The sequence below is a fragment of the Haemaphysalis longicornis genome, unplaced genomic scaffold (assembly GCF_048455015.1).
Source record: "Haemaphysalis longicornis isolate Haplotype H1 unplaced genomic scaffold, Haemaphysalis longicornis Haplotype H1 scaffold_1, whole genome shotgun sequence".
Classification (NCBI taxonomy): domain Eukaryota; kingdom Metazoa; phylum Arthropoda; class Arachnida; order Ixodida; family Ixodidae; genus Haemaphysalis; species Haemaphysalis longicornis.
In genome coordinates this window covers 293,483,254-293,498,540 of record NW_027526203.1, presented here as the reverse complement: position 1 = coordinate 293,498,540, position 15,287 = coordinate 293,483,254, and the positions used below count along the sequence as shown (strand labels likewise).

The 15,287-nt window shown below is 49.4% G+C and overlaps 2 protein-coding genes and 1 non-coding gene across 3 annotated transcripts in view; 2 read left to right on the top strand and 1 right to left on the bottom strand.

Moving 5' to 3' along the window:
• Nucleotides 1-15,287, top strand: part of LOC144148209 (putative G-protein coupled receptor CG31760) — a 249,170-nt gene that overhangs the window by 180,602 nt on the left and 53,281 nt on the right. The window lies entirely within an intron of this gene.
• On the top strand, nucleotides 1,403-6,715 carry LOC144174773 (uncharacterized). The gene is made up of 2 exons (XM_077703653.1): nucleotides 1,403-2,299; nucleotides 6,611-6,715. Exons 1-2 carry the CDS (start codon nucleotides 1,403-1,405, stop codon nucleotides 6,713-6,715), a joined length of 1,002 nt encoding a protein of 333 aa, XP_077559779.1.
• On the bottom strand, nucleotides 7,316-7,388 carry Trnas-gcu (transfer RNA serine (anticodon GCU)). Its single transcript has one exon. It is a non-coding gene; the product is annotated as a tRNA-Ser (tRNA).

The following is a 15,287-nucleotide window of genomic DNA, read 5'->3' as shown; positions in this document are numbered from 1 at the left end:
CTAGGGAGCCTAAACGAACCATCAAATCAAAGCCCTACCTTGCCTTATCTGAAATAAATACCTTTCGTAACTCGTTAAACTCGTTAAAGCTCGTTAAAGCAACGTTAAACTCGGTAAAGCAACGTCCTCTAGGTCGTTGCTTTCATTAAAAGTGGTGGCACACCGCAAAACATTCAAATTTTCGGCTACACAACATCAGCAGTGACGTAACAAGGACGTAATTTATTCAGAATGGGCAATGTGTTAATTCATTATTAGCAACCAAGCGGTACAATAAAACGGAGCAAGGGGAACCAATACATTCAACAGTCAGGTCTCTTGGCGGTGGTTTTATGTATTCTCTAGGACGACATTAAAGGGGGTCAAAAAGAGGCTTGTAAGTTTTTCTTTACATTTGGCCTAAATAAAAAAAAAAGATTGCAGTATTACACCTTCCTTATTTAAAAAACTGCTTTTCGAGTGAAGAAAAATATACTTGAGTTTTATGGTGAAATTAAACAATACGAAACTATTTTTTTTTGCACTTCGCTAATAATTAAGCTCTCCACTGGTTCGCAAACCGGTTGGGCGCATCATTTAGTCGAACGGGAACTGCACCGGAACGAAATGAACTTGCTCGAACACAAACCGTAACCGAACCCGTATTTTTTTTTCCGGTTCGGTACACTGATGTATATACATATATATATATATATATATATATATATATATATATATATATATATATATATATATATATATATATATATATATATATATATATATATATATATATATATATATATATATATAAGAAAGCTTCGAATAAGGTAGACAACACGATTGTTGCCAACGTTTCAGCAAAAAGACTGCCCTTCGTCAGGGCACGTGTCTTTGTTGTGTTCTCCACCATCTCTTCCAAGTTTTATTGCTCCCTGTATATATATATATATATATATATATATATATATATATATATATATATATATATATATATATATATATATATATATATATATATTGTCACGTACCCACAAGCATCTGAATGAACTTTTAATTTGTGACATCCCAGCCGAGGCGACGACGACGACGAACGAGCGCTACCGGGAACGCATCATCATCAGTGTCTTGCTCTGGCAGCTCGAGTGCTTCGCGGTCAAGAGCGTTCTTCTCCGCTGCTCCTTCTACTATAGCGTTTTAGTAAAGCTTACCAACACCCCAACGCGTATTTGCTGTACGCGACACTGGTGGAGGTGCTGGGTACGACTACCCCATGCAGAGGACCCCTTCGGCCAGCCCGGAACGGCCTCACCCTGTCCACACACCTGTCCATCGGGCTAGTCGTCGCCAACGCGGACTGTCTCCAGAGTGCGGTTACCTTGACTTCCCTGCACCTAGACGTCAAGCCCCAGCACCCCAAGTAATGACGCAACCACTTCCCTGCCAGGTAACTCTCCAACAGCCACGTACGCCGGCCATTTTTCACGGTGAGGTGTTTGAGGACGTCGAGGATTGGCTGGAGCAGTTTGAGCGGGTCGCATCGTTCAACCAGTGGGACGCTCGTCAAAAGCTGCGTGAGGTGTATTACTCGCTAGAACATGGTGCAAGGACGTGGTTCGAGAACCGCGAAACGAGGTTATCTACTTGGGAGGAATTTCGCCAGGAGCTGCCGGAGTCATTCGCCAGCAGCGACCGCCGTGACCACGCTCAGCGCCTTTTGGAGTCTCGCATCCAAAAACCGAACGAGACGGTGGCGATGTTTGCAGAGGACATGGCACGCCTCTTCCGTAGAGCCGACCCTGAAATGTCAGAGCCGAAGAAACTACGGCATCTAATGCATGGCGTGAAGGAACAACTGTTCGCCGGCCTCGTACGAAATCCACCCCGCACAGTGAAGGATTTCATTAAGGAGGCCACAGCCATCGAGCATGCCCTGCGGGACAGATGCCGGCAATATGACCGGGTTACCGGCGGTTCTCCAAGCGCTACTGCTGCAGCGACTGCATCCAGTGACAGGTCCCTGCGTGAGATCGTGCGATCGATAGTTAGAGAGGAACTGCAGCTGCACGGGATAGGCTCTTCACAACCTTCGCATGCTTCTGTCGCCGACATCGTGCGTCAGGAGATCCGGCAAGCCTTGGCCATTCCGGAGAGCCAGCCGCAGCAGCTCCAACCAAGCTATGTGTCGGTTGTCCGTCGTCACCCACCTGTACCGCCTACTCCAGCACCTCAACGGGCTCCCCAAACCGATTCCTGGCGTCAGGGAGTGCACACCAACCCGCATCCCTGGCCTCGAATGGAAACTTCAGCTGGACGACAGGTACGGAAGTCCGACGTCTGGCGCACAAATGACAACCGGCCGCTGTGTTTTCACTGTGGCGAAGCAGGCCATATCTACCGCCGTTGTCCGTACCGCGAAATTGGGCTTTCCGGATTCGCTCCCACGGCTCCACGCCCTTGCTTTGGACAAAGACCCCCTGCTATCGAGGAATACCTTGCTGCGAGACGAGACCTTTCGCCGAACCGTCGACCACGTTCACCGTCCCCAGCGAACGACGTCTCCCCCAACCGTCAGAACTTCGGCGGGATACTGCGAGGCAGATCCCCAAGCCCTAGGCGGGGAAACTAAAAGCAGCAACCTCTGGAGGCAGGGTTGCTCGTAGCCTAACTACGCAAGACCTTCAAAACCCCTCGACGTCTCCGACGGAAAAGGATACCACAAGAATGTCTTTCGCCGAAGCTGGAAGCGCCGACCCCGTAATTTGTATAGATGGACATGAAGTGGTTTCTCTTATTGACACCGGTGCAGACTACTCTATAATTAGTCAGACCCTCGCCGATAGGTTAAAAAAAGTGAAGATGCCGTGGTGTGGACTTCAGATTCGATCTGCTGGAGGCCATTTAATGACCCCAATAGGGAAGTGCACCGCCAGAATCGCCATTGGTAACGCTGATTTTGTCGGCAGTTTCGTGGTTCTCGAGGAGTGCTGCAAGGACCTTATTTTGGGGATGGACTTTTTAAGAGAATACAATGCTGTGATCGACGTTGGTGAACGCCTAATTACATTCTCGTCGAGCCACCGCCCACCAGAACTCGCAGCATGCCGAGCGCCGTTGCGGGTTATCGACGAGGACGTGAACATACCACCGCGGTCCTGCATGCTAGTTTCAGTTCACTGCGACATGTTTAGCAATGTTGACGGCATAGCAGAGCGAATCGATGAACTTTTGTTCCGTCATGGCATCGCAGTTGCTCGAGGCGTGTTGCATGTAACCGATGGCCGTGCAGCATTGCTGCTTACTAACTTCAGCAATGAACGCCAACATGTCGCCAAAGGCACGACAGTTGCCTATTTCGAAGACATAGCTGATGGCGAAGACTGCTTTGCGTTACAAGGCGCCGCACCTGGTGAAACCAGCTCCGATGCCATCATCGATGTCAACTCCGGCTTGCCCCTCAGTGAACAACAAGCCCTCCTCGCGCTGCTGACGACCTTCAAGGACTGTTTCTCTTCGACATCTGGCGTGCGTCAAACTCCGCTTACAAAACATCGCATCATTGTTGATGATAATGTGAGGCCACTTCGTCAAAACCCCTATCGTGTCTCTGCGAAGGAACGGGACGCAATTCGCAGCCAAGTGGAGCAGATGTTGCGCGACGATGTCATCCAGCCTTCTCGAAGTCCGTGGGCATCACCCGTCGTTCTGGTCAAAAAGAAGGACGGCACATTGCGATTTTGCGTTGATTACAGAAAGCTCAATCAAGTGACAAAGAAGGACGTGTACCCATTGCCCCGGATCGATGACTCCCTCGACAGGCTTCGTCATGCCCGTTACTTTTCGTCGATGTATCTAAAGAGCGGGTACTGGCAGATCGAGGTGGATGAGCGCGACCGCGAGAAAACAGCCTTCATAACGCCGGACGGACTTTATGAATTTAAAGTGCTCCCTTTCGGCTTGTGTTCGGCACCAGCAACATTCCAACGAATGATGGACACTGTCCTTTCCGGTCTCAAGTGGCAGACGTGTCTAGTATACCTTGACAACGTTATCGTCTTCTCGTCAACCTTTGCAGAGCACTTGAAAAGACTATCCTGTGTACTTCGCGCCGTGAGAGCAGCTGGTCTCACACTTAAAGCGGAAAAGTGTCATTTCGGGTACCAAGAACTACGCTTCTTGGGCCACGTTGTCAGCCACGCCGGCATCAAGCCCGATCCTGACAAAGTATCCGCTGTGTCCAACTTCCCGACGCCTGCCGACAAAAAGGCCGTACGGCGATTCTTAGGCCTATGCTCCTATTACCGGCGCTTCATCCCAAACTTTTCCCACATCGCGGCTCCGCTAACAAGCCTCACCCGCAACGACGTCGCCTTCGTTTGGACCACTGAGCAGCAGGCTGCATTCGAGAACCTGCGGCGTCGCTTACAACTGCCGCCTGTGCTCGCCCATTTCGATGAAGATGCGGCCACCACAATCCATACAGATGCTAGCAACGTTGGCCTTGGGGCAGTGCTGCTTCAGTGGCAAGACGGCGCGGAGAGAGTTGTCGCTTACGCAAGCCGAACACTGTCCCGCGCGGAGTCTAACTATTCAGCTACAGAGAAGGAATGCCTGGCTGTTGTGTGGGCGGTCTTGAAATTCCGGCCGTATCTCTACGGTCGCCCATTTCGAGTTGTTAGCGACCACCACTCCCTTTGTTGGTTGGCCAGTTTGAAAAACCCTACGGGTCGCCTCGCCCGCTGGAGCCTTCGACTTCAGGAATTTGATATGACGGTTGTCTTTAAGTCAGGGAAACAACATTCTGACGCCGACTGCCTATCTCGAGCTCCAGTCGAATGCCCTGTACCGGAAGATGATGACGACGTGGCGTTTCTTGGTGCCATCGACGCCACAACTTTGTCCGATCAGCAAAGGGAAGACGTTGAGTTGCAGCCACTTCTAGATTTTCTGGAAGGACGAACTCCGCACAAGCCAAGGCTGTTCATACGTGGACTCCAGTCTTTTTCTTTAAGAAACAACATCCTCTACAAGCGAAACTTCGCCCCGAATGGAAAAGACTTTCTTCTCGTTATTCCCGCGAGCCTTAGACCAGAAATACTACAGACCTGCCACGACGACCCAACCGCTGGTCACTTAGGTTATGCACGTACGATGTCCCGAATTAAACAGAGCTACTAATGGCCCAAGCTTCCTTCGACAGTGAAGCAATACATCCGTACCTGCCGTGACTGTCAGCGTCGTAAAACACCGCCGGGACGCCCAGCCTTCTTACTTCAACCTGTCCGAATACCGGAAACCCCGTTTCAACAAATCGGCATGAACTTCTTAGGCCCCTTTCCTACGTCTCATGCCGGCAACAAGTGGATACTTGTCGCCACCGACTACCTTACACGATACGCCGAAACGAAAGCCCTCCAGCGTTGCACAGCTCTCGACGTGGCCCACTTTTTCATCGAAAACATTGTTTTGCGCCATGGAGCTCCGGCAATTGTCATTACAGACAGGGGTACCGCATTCAACGCAGATTTGGTGCGCGCCGTCATGAACCTCACAGGTACATCCCACCGAAAATCGACAGCTTACCATCCGCAGACAAACGGACTGACAGAACGGTTAAACAAAACACTTGCAGACATGCTGAGCATGTACGTCGACGAGCAACACAAGAGTTGGGACCAAGTTCTACCATACGTAACTTTTGCCTACAATACCGCCAGGCAAGAAACCACGCGCATGACGCCATTCGCTCTTGTGTACGGTCGGGAGGCAACCACAATGTTAGATGCCATGCTCCCTCACGACGGTGGGGGTGACGACACGACTGCGCAGGAGTTCGCCCAGCGCGCGGAAGAGGCGCGTCAGCTCGCAAGACATCGAATCAGGCAACAACAGCTGCATGATGCTACTACTTACAATGCTCGCCACAGGCACGCCGCTTTCCAGCCTGGTGACAACGTGTGGGTATGGAGCCCTATCAGACGAAGAGGGCTATGCGAGAAGCTCATGAAGCGCTACTTCGGGCCCTACAGAGTACTGCAGCAACTAAGCGACGTCACGTATGCAGTTACTCCGGTGGACAGCGTTTCCACAATGCGCCGTCGTCGTCGGCCCGAGGTCGTCCACATAGTCCGCATGAAACCATTCTTCGCGAGGACGTGACGGGTCGCAAATGAAGTTCCGCTCCTTTCTGCCTTAGCATCGGGACGATGCTTCCTTTGGAGGGGAGGTAAACTGTCACGTACCCACAAGCATCTGAATGAACTTTTAATTTGTGACATCCCAGCCGAGGCGACGACGACGACGAACGAGCGCTACCGGGAACGCATCATCATCAGTGTCTTGCTCTGGCAGCTCGAGTGCTTCGCGGTCAAGAGCGTTCTTCTCCGCTGCTCCTTCTACTATAGCGTTTTAGTAAAGCTTACCAACACCCCCAACGCGTATTTGCTGTACGCGACAATATTGTCACGGAAATACGAAGGGAACTATCGGTCCAATCTCCAGAGAAGCAGACGAAGACCCATTGTGTGGGCTTCCTCATGGCCGACATCGTCTATATAGTGTAAATACATCACTCACATCTTCCATGGTTCATTTCCTGCGTCCTGCCGTCACGTAACATGTTTTGGTGGAGGTTGCGGAGTTGATCCTCATCCTGGCCCCCGCTTCGCTTCGTCTCGGCTACTTGAACATCACTGAAAGGCTCTTGGATTGCGTCGGCCCACCCCAGCCCCTGTGAGCCATGGACGCACCATTCCCCAGCCCCGCGTCCCCAGCCTACGACCTGCCGAGATAAACCGACGTGACCAGCCGCGACCTACATAGAAGATGACGCCGTTCCCCTGCCCGGAACTCCGGCGCATCTCCGAGGTCTTTGGACGTTGTTTCACCGTGTCGGCGGGCATTGATGCACCGGGGCCAGTTCTCACCACGACCATCATCCTCATCCGTGCCGGCAAGGACTTTTCCACTTTTCTTCTCATCGTGCATTGTCACCGCATCTGTACATTTCCAACGGCCTCGACCGCGACGGTCGCTTTCGACGAGGGGGATCTGTCATGGAAATAAGAAGGGAACTATCGGTCCAATCTCCAGAGAAGAAGACGAAGACCCAGCTGTGCGGGCTCCCTCATGGCCGACATCGTGTATATAGTGTAAATACATCACTCACATCTTCCATGGTTCATTTCCTGCGTCCTGCCGTGACGTAACAATATATATATAGAAATAAGAGTTGGCAGTCGAGACAACCTTGGAAAGCAAAGGGGAGGGTGTGGTAGGTAATTGAAACAGATAAATAATTTGGAAAGAAAGAAAGAAAGAAAGTGGAGAAAAAATGCCCGCCAGGTGGGATCCGAACCCACGACCTCCAGAATAGCGGTCTGATGCGATAACCACTACGCTACCGGCGGGGCGATTTTCCCCTCCACTTTCTGGGGTATTTATGTTTAGGTATTTTTGTTTCCTGTGCTTGGGGGTGGTAGCCAGCGCCACTCGTACTACTCGGGGTGAAGGGGACCTTCTTTTTAACCCCCAGGCCATGACTCGAGTGTCTACGACATGTCGAGAGTGGTCGACCAGCGTTGAACCCTCTTAAGCTTCCTATGGCACGAAGACTCGTTGAAAATAACACAGAAATAAGAGTTGGCAGTCGAGAAGACCTTGGAAAGCAAAGGGGAGGATGTGGTTCGTAATTGAAACAGATAAATAATTTGGAAAGAAAGAAAGAAAATGGAGAAAGTGGTAGCCAGCGCCACCGGACTACACGGACAAAACTACTCTGAGTAGTCCGAGTGGCGCTGGCTACCACCCCCAAGCACAGGAAACAAAATTACCTAAACATTTTCACCCTACCTAAACAATTACCTAAACATTTTACCTAAACCTTTTCACCCCAGAAAGTGGAGGGGAAAATCGCCCCGCCGGTAGCGTAGTGGTTATCGCACCAGACCGGTATTCTGGAGGTCGTGGGTTCGGATCCCACCTGGCGGGCATTTTATCTCAACTTTTTTTCTTTCCAAATTATTTATCTGTTTCAATTACCTACCACATCCTCCCCTTTGCTTTCCAAGGTTTTCTTGACTGCCAACTCTTATTTCTGTGTTATTTATATATATATATATATATATATATATATATACAGAAAGATAGGTCGGCATTCTACAACGCCAACGGAGGCATAGGGTGCTGTTAGGCTCTTTTTTTACTACAATTAGTGAAGTTAACATTTCTTAAATATACGTGAAGAAAGAAATAAAAACACGCGCCCAGAGTGGGGACCGGACCCACGCCTTTCGATTTGATCTCGAATGCCTTAATATAAATCGTTCAGTATTCTGTTTGTGTTCTGTATAAATCTTTCTGTATTTCCGCAACGAGCCCCTCATTTCCTAACTATATATATATATATATATATATATATATATATATATATATCATCGTCACCAGTCTATCTACGCCCACTGCAGGGCAAAGGCCTCTCGCATTAATCTCCAATTACTCCGGCCCTGTGCTAACTGCTAACTGCGACCAATTTATCCCCGCAAACTTCTTGATCTCATCTCCCCATCTAACTTTCTGCCGCCCCCTGAAACGCTTGCCTTCTCTAGGGATCCACTCTGTTACCCTTAATGACCAACGGTTATCTTGCCTTCACATTACATGCTCTTCCCACGTCCATTTCTTCTTCCTAATTTCTACTGATACGTCCTTAATACGCATTTGTTCCCTGACCCACTCCGCTATGTTCTTTTCCGTTAACGGTGCACCTATCGTCTTCCGCTCCATTGCCCGCTGCGTCGTTCTCAATTTAAGTTGAACTCTTTTAGTGAGCCTCCAACTTTCTGCCCCGTAGGTGAGTACCGGTAAGATGCAGCTGTCATACACTTTCTCAGGGACAATGGAAGTCCGCCATTCATTATATATATATATATATATATATATATATATATATATATATATATATATATATATATATATATATATATATATATATATATATATATATATATATATATATATATATATATATATATATATATCAGGGTGTCGAACCGGAACTCAACCGACAAAAGAAATAACGGTTACCATTCATGCCGAAACGGTTCGACCCTCCGTTGCTGATATTGCACAGTCAATGCAATTCAGGCCTTTTTTTCTTTCACGTACCATCAACTTCGTACCCGCTCATGCACTTTCCCCCACAGACAATTGAACGCTATCACGCTCTATGTAACAACAGGGGAAATGAATGAGCCCCAATATAGCAATGGTCTGTTGCTGCTGGAAGTGCGAGCGTAGTGCAAGCTGACCAAACGAAATGTCATTCTCGGCAGCTTGCAGTGGATATAAAACGACTTTGCCCTTCCCAAGCTGCGACTTTATTAGAGCAACCAGGCTGCAGGAGTGCTCCACTGCGCAGCAGCGAAAGCCCACATTCGATGTTTGCAAACTTTTTGCATTTCATAATTTGTTTAAAAGGTCCGACACCTGCAAATTGTTAATACTTGACAAGTGTGACCGCAGGAACTGCTCAGTGGCTAAGCCATTTGCTGCTGACCACAAGTGGCCTCTATCTCCCTTCCCCACGACCGTTTTTCAGAAGTAGATGGAAATCTAGAACGTCCATGTATCGAGATTTTTATCCATGTTTAATATCACCAGCTGGTTAAAATAAGTCTGCCGGCGTGCAACATTAGCTGCGCCTCGGAGCAGAGCTATAGCACGGGGCATCAAATGCGCCCGTTTTTTTTTAAATATGTTTACACGGAGAGAGAGAGAGAGAGAGAGAGAGAGAGAGAGAGAGAGAGAGAGAGAGAGAGAGAGAGAGAGAGAGAGAGAGAGATAATTCTTTAATGAGACCGAAGAGGTCAGCCCTGCATTATGCTGGGCTTGCTACTTCAGATCGTTGGTGAACATGTTATGAGGGTTATATGCTTACATGAATAATACAAATAAGAAAAGGAAAAAAACGAAAGAAACTCCACCAGACAGACACATGAGCCCACATAAAAAAACACTAGAAAAGTCAGAGGTAGTCACAGGCTGGAGTCGAGTCCAGAGTCTCTGAGGAAACGCACAAGAGCTTTGAAACCCCGTAGCGCACTGTCTTCGCTCTTCCAGGGGCCTAAAAAGTCCTCCATGCTGACAGTTCTCGCCCGTAATAAACTTCGCGTTGTCGTTCGCACGGAGTTGAAACGTGGACAAACACAGAACAGGTGTTCAGTGTCTTCTCGTACAACGCAAAGCGGACACAGAGGTGATGCCATCAGACTGATTTTGTTAAGAAAGGTTTTTGTATAGGCTACTTTGAGGCGCAGGCGATGTATAGCACACTCTGTTTGCCTCGATAAACTGTGAGGTATACGAAACGTACACTGCGGGTCGATAGCGTAAAGGGGGGCGTACTGCATGTCCGGGTTCCGCCAGTGCTGCAATTGCATGCACCATCCGAGAGTTGTGGCTATCCGTTGACGTCCTCCTTGGATAAAGAGAGTTGTGCTGGTGAGCTCGTGGAATGGCCCTCGCATGCGAGCCGATCCGATATCACATTGCCCGTGATGCCACAGTGTCCTGGCAACCAAAACAACCAAAAAAGAAAAGGCGAATCACGTTGTTTTAAACTATTACGCAAAAAGTAAGTGAAACCGAATAGCTAAAAAAAGCACCAAAACGTGGATATTGCTCTATACTTTTCTTAGCCCTGCCTTTCACAACCAAACGTGTCATCAATGCGAAGGAAGTGAGTTCCGTGGTCAGTTTTTGAGGACAGTACAGTGGACAATTATTCCGTTTTTTACAGATACAAATAATAACAGATATGTCAGGGAAAACTGTTAAGGTGCGCACTTAATCCCTCGGCAAAAGAAACTGCAGCCCTGGACCTTTTCTTGGAAGCACAAACAGTAATAAAGCAGATGACACGTGCAGAAAGGCAGGCCGGTATACCTCTCACTGTCCCATTCGCCCAGCAGTCATCTTTTCTGCTTGTTCTGCAGTTTTGTCTCTTTCAGATCTGCTTTTTTTCGAAGATGCACTTGTACTGACTGCCCAACTCGCTACATTAATTCTACTGCTACTTGTTCCGGAGGGGAGTACTGCTGTGGACGAATTAAAAAGCGTCTACCCAAAAAAGTCCCATCTCATGCTCCGCGCGTCAATTTTCCCTTTCATTTTGTAACAGCATATTCTGTTATAAGATTCCGCAATGTAGCCCACGGAACGATGACCGGGGGTCAGGCGGTACGATGACATGCTGATTGTAATGCACACATCCGGCATAGCTATCACAAAAGGAATTGCAGTGGTCAGAGCAATAATGCAGTGACTGAGCGTTAACTAAAGCTTACTTTTAACAAAAGTGTGGCTAACACATTCGATAAGGTGACAGCTAACAAATTATTCAGGGTGACCAAATAATCTAATTCATTGGTAGTACTTATGTGCCTGTTATAGGATTTTTCTGTTTCATTACAAATATAAAAAATGTGCGCCCTTGGTATTAAGCGCTGGTATTTGAACGTGCCAGTACGCAGGCCTAAATTTAAGGCTTCAAGGTTAGCGAGATGGGTGATTCCATAGCGACGATTGCGATTTCAACAAAAAAAGGAAAGGGCAGACACCTAGTTCACCAAAGCCTCTCCACCTACCTCGAAGACCGTAACCTGTACCCCCTTACCATGTTCGGTTTCCGCCAACATCTCTCCACCCAAGACGTCCTTATACAAATAAAAGAACAGCTCCTCGACCACCTCAGCCGTGACACACCCAAACACTCCTCACCCTCGATGCCAAAGGGGCCTTCGACAACGTTACGCACCAAGCCATCCTCGATAATCTCAATCACACCGGTTGCGGCTACCGCGCCTACCAATTCGTCTCCGCGTTTCTGCGGGACCGCACTGCCACCCTCCGGCTCGGCCCTCTCCAATCCCCTACCTTCCACACCCCTGCCAAAGGCACACCGCAAGGCTCCGTTATTTCCCCCTTACTCTTTAACATCGCCCTCCTCCACCTCCCCAGTCTCCTGAATGCCATCCCCGGTATCTACCATGCGCTTTATGCCGATGACCTCACTATATGGACTACCAGTGGCTCCAGCGGCGCGCAACAAGACGCCCTCCAACAGGCCATCGACACCACTGTCTCCTACCTCCACCCCAGAGGCCTAACGGTCGAACCAAGCAAGTCTGCCCTCCTCGTTCTCCGAGCCCGCACCCGCGGCCGCCCCCCACAACCCACCCCGGACCCACAAGTGACCATCCACGGCTCTCCCATTCCCCAAGTCACCTCCCTTCGGGTACTCGGAGTTCCTTTTCACTACGACGGCTCCGGCGCAATTCTTCTCCCACAGCTCCATAAAACAATCACCCAACTTACGCACCTCATTCGGCGCATCCGCGGCTCCACCTACGGCCTCAAAGAATCCGACACCTGCAAACTCGTTCAAGCCCTCCTCATCAGTCGCCTTACATACAGCTGCCCTTTCATCAACCTCAAGACACAGGAAGCTAGCAAGCTGGACGCTCTGATCCGCAAGACCTACAAAGCAGCCTTAGGCCTCCCTACCTACACTTCCAACACACGCCTCCTCCAGCTTGGCTTCCACAACACCCTCACAGAAATCTTGGAAGCCCAACGCACTTCTCACCTGCACCGACTCTCCCTCACACCGGCTGGTCGACGGGTACTTCAGGTCATCGGACGCACGACCCCTGCCACCCCACACGCGCCCTAACGTATTCCCCTCTCCATTCGTCAACGCATCCACGTCCCTCCCGTCCCTAAGCATATGCACCCCATCTACAACCAAGGCCGCCGCAACGCCCGCGTCCGATTCCTCGAAAAACGCTACGGCTCGGATCCCAACACCCGCTATACCGACATAGCGCAGTCCTCAACCCGCCACAGCACCACCATCGCAGTCCTTAACAACGAGGGCCGCCTCCCCACCGCGGCCTCCTACCGCCACATCCCCACGCTCACCGCCGAGTCCCTCGCCATCGCCCACGCTGCCCTGACCCACTGCCACCAACCCTATCTGACCATAATAACCGACTCGCAGCAAGCGTGCCGCCTCTACCAAGCCGGCCTCGCCCCGCCAGCAGCCATTCACCTCCTTCAACGCCTCCCTGAAGACATTGACCTCTCCATTGTCTGGACCCCCGGCCACTCCGGCCTGGCAGGGAATGAGGCGGCCCACGCCGCAGCCCGCGCACTCGTTACCCGGGCACTTCCCTCGCCTAGCCTCGACCAAATAACTCTCCCACCCCCAGACCCAGCAGCCCTGACACCTCTCGACCCCACGTACAACTCCATCCTCTCCCACCACACAAACTCCCGACGGCGATACCCGCCTCCCCACTTTTCCCTCACCGCCCAACAGGCCTACATCCTCCGCCGACTACAGACCGAAACATACTTTAACCACATCATTTTATCCCACATTTCCCCTTCTCTCTTTCCATTCGACTGCCCCCATTGTCACATCCCTCTCAACACCTACCACCTCGTCTTCTCCTGCCCCCAACACCCATATCCCCACCCCTCCCCTTCCCCTGAGCAGTGGGAGTCCGAGCTGACCAGCTCCGCACCGGAGCGCCAGGTCGCCCTGGTGCGGCGAGCTCTGGAGGCAGCCCGGACTAGAGGCCTCCTGGACTTAGGAGGCTAACCACGCCCTTATACCCCTTCCCTTCAAGCTCAATAAACGTTTTGCCACCACCACCACCACGTCGTATCTTCTGGCGGTGGCTTTGTGAATAGTCGCTAGGACAATATAAAGTCCGGGCGAGAAAGTAGGTGGTACTTCGTAGCCACTTCATCTGTTTTTCTAGTATCTCGTAATTGTTCAAAGTTTGCTTTGCAATTGCGCCACTGCCCTGGGGAACAGCATCATTTTGAATTTTTGTTTGTATTTTGATTTGACTGTAGTTTTAAACTACTGAATGTTTTTTCGTCTAATCTCAGTGATAATTCACCTCATCGAACCGGAACTGAACCGGAATGAAATGATTGCGCCTGAACCAGAACCGTAACCGAACCGGTATTTTTTTCAGTTCGACACACCGATATATATATATATATATATATATATATATATATATATATATATATATATATATATATATATATATATATATATATATATATATATATATATATATATACCTCGTCAACTCGAAGTAGTAAAACCCAGAAAATATTTCGAGATAAGCGGATTTTCGAGGTAAGCAAAGTTGCGCGCATTGACATGAAATATCGAGTTCTGTGCAAAAAAGCCGCTACTACTTACCAGCTCTTCAACAGCAGCTTCCAGTCTTGCTTTGCATAAAGGTTTGAAAGGGAAAAAAAACATACAAGACATGTTCTCCGGCTGGGTTTTGTGGCACTGCAATTTTGCTTAGCAGAAAAGAACTGCGTAATGCCTCTCTTCTTCGCGGTCGCACTCGGGCCTAGTAAGGAGTCCTCTAGCTGCAAGCTTGACGCACTGCTTGAGCCGATCTTCGCCGCCGCTGCACTCAACCTTATTTCGCAGAAAGCGCAGCAAATTCCTCGTTTCGGCAGATGTCGGCGCCTCTCGAGGAGGTTCGTCGTCGTCGCCCCCGTCTTCACCGTCCGCTCTTTGTGTGGCAATTTCAACTTTCTCGGCGTCCGTAAGCTCTCCTGTCACGGGATCATCCTGCTGTACCTGCTGTACCTGTGCGCAAGTCTCTAACGTGACATGACTTGCCACAGGTTTGCGTGACGAACTTGATATGCCTCTAGGCTCAGACTTCACATTCGGGGAAATCATCGGCTTTGTGGTAGGTGCAGCTAAACGGGAAAAAAATACAGGGGCTTAGGCTTGGCAGCATCGCGCGAATCTTGTGAAACGATCCGCGGCGGCGAAATTTTCGTTCCACTCTCAGTTAAGATTTCGAGATATCCGCAGTTTGTCCCGAAAATACTTCGAAATAAAGGGTAGCATATACATGAGGAGTATAGGAAATGGTTCGGTGCCGGGGAAAATTTTGACTTAGCCGATTTTTCGAGATATGCGAGTTCCAGTTAACGAGGCATTACTGTAAATATATATATATATATATATATATATATATATATATATATATATATATATATATATATATATATATATATATATATATATATATATATATATATATATATATCGAGAGAAAAGACGCACGCGATGTCTCCTCCTGGCGAGGAGGAAGGTCGTGAAAGCAGAGCGCGTCAGCAAACAGTGGAACAGTGGAGGGCACGCCCTAGCCTCCCGGCCTAGCCTCTTAGCCGGGCCCAACGCAAGTCAGGCC

Coding starts and splice junctions, on each gene's coding strand:
- LOC144174773 (XM_077703653.1), top strand. CDS start 1,403: ATGACGCAACCACTTCCCTGCCAGGTAACTCTCCAACAGCCACGTACG. Junction 2,300..6,610: donor AAACTTCAGCTGGACGACAG/GTACGGAAGTCC, acceptor GTTTTGGTGGAG/GTTGCGGAGTTGATCCTCAT.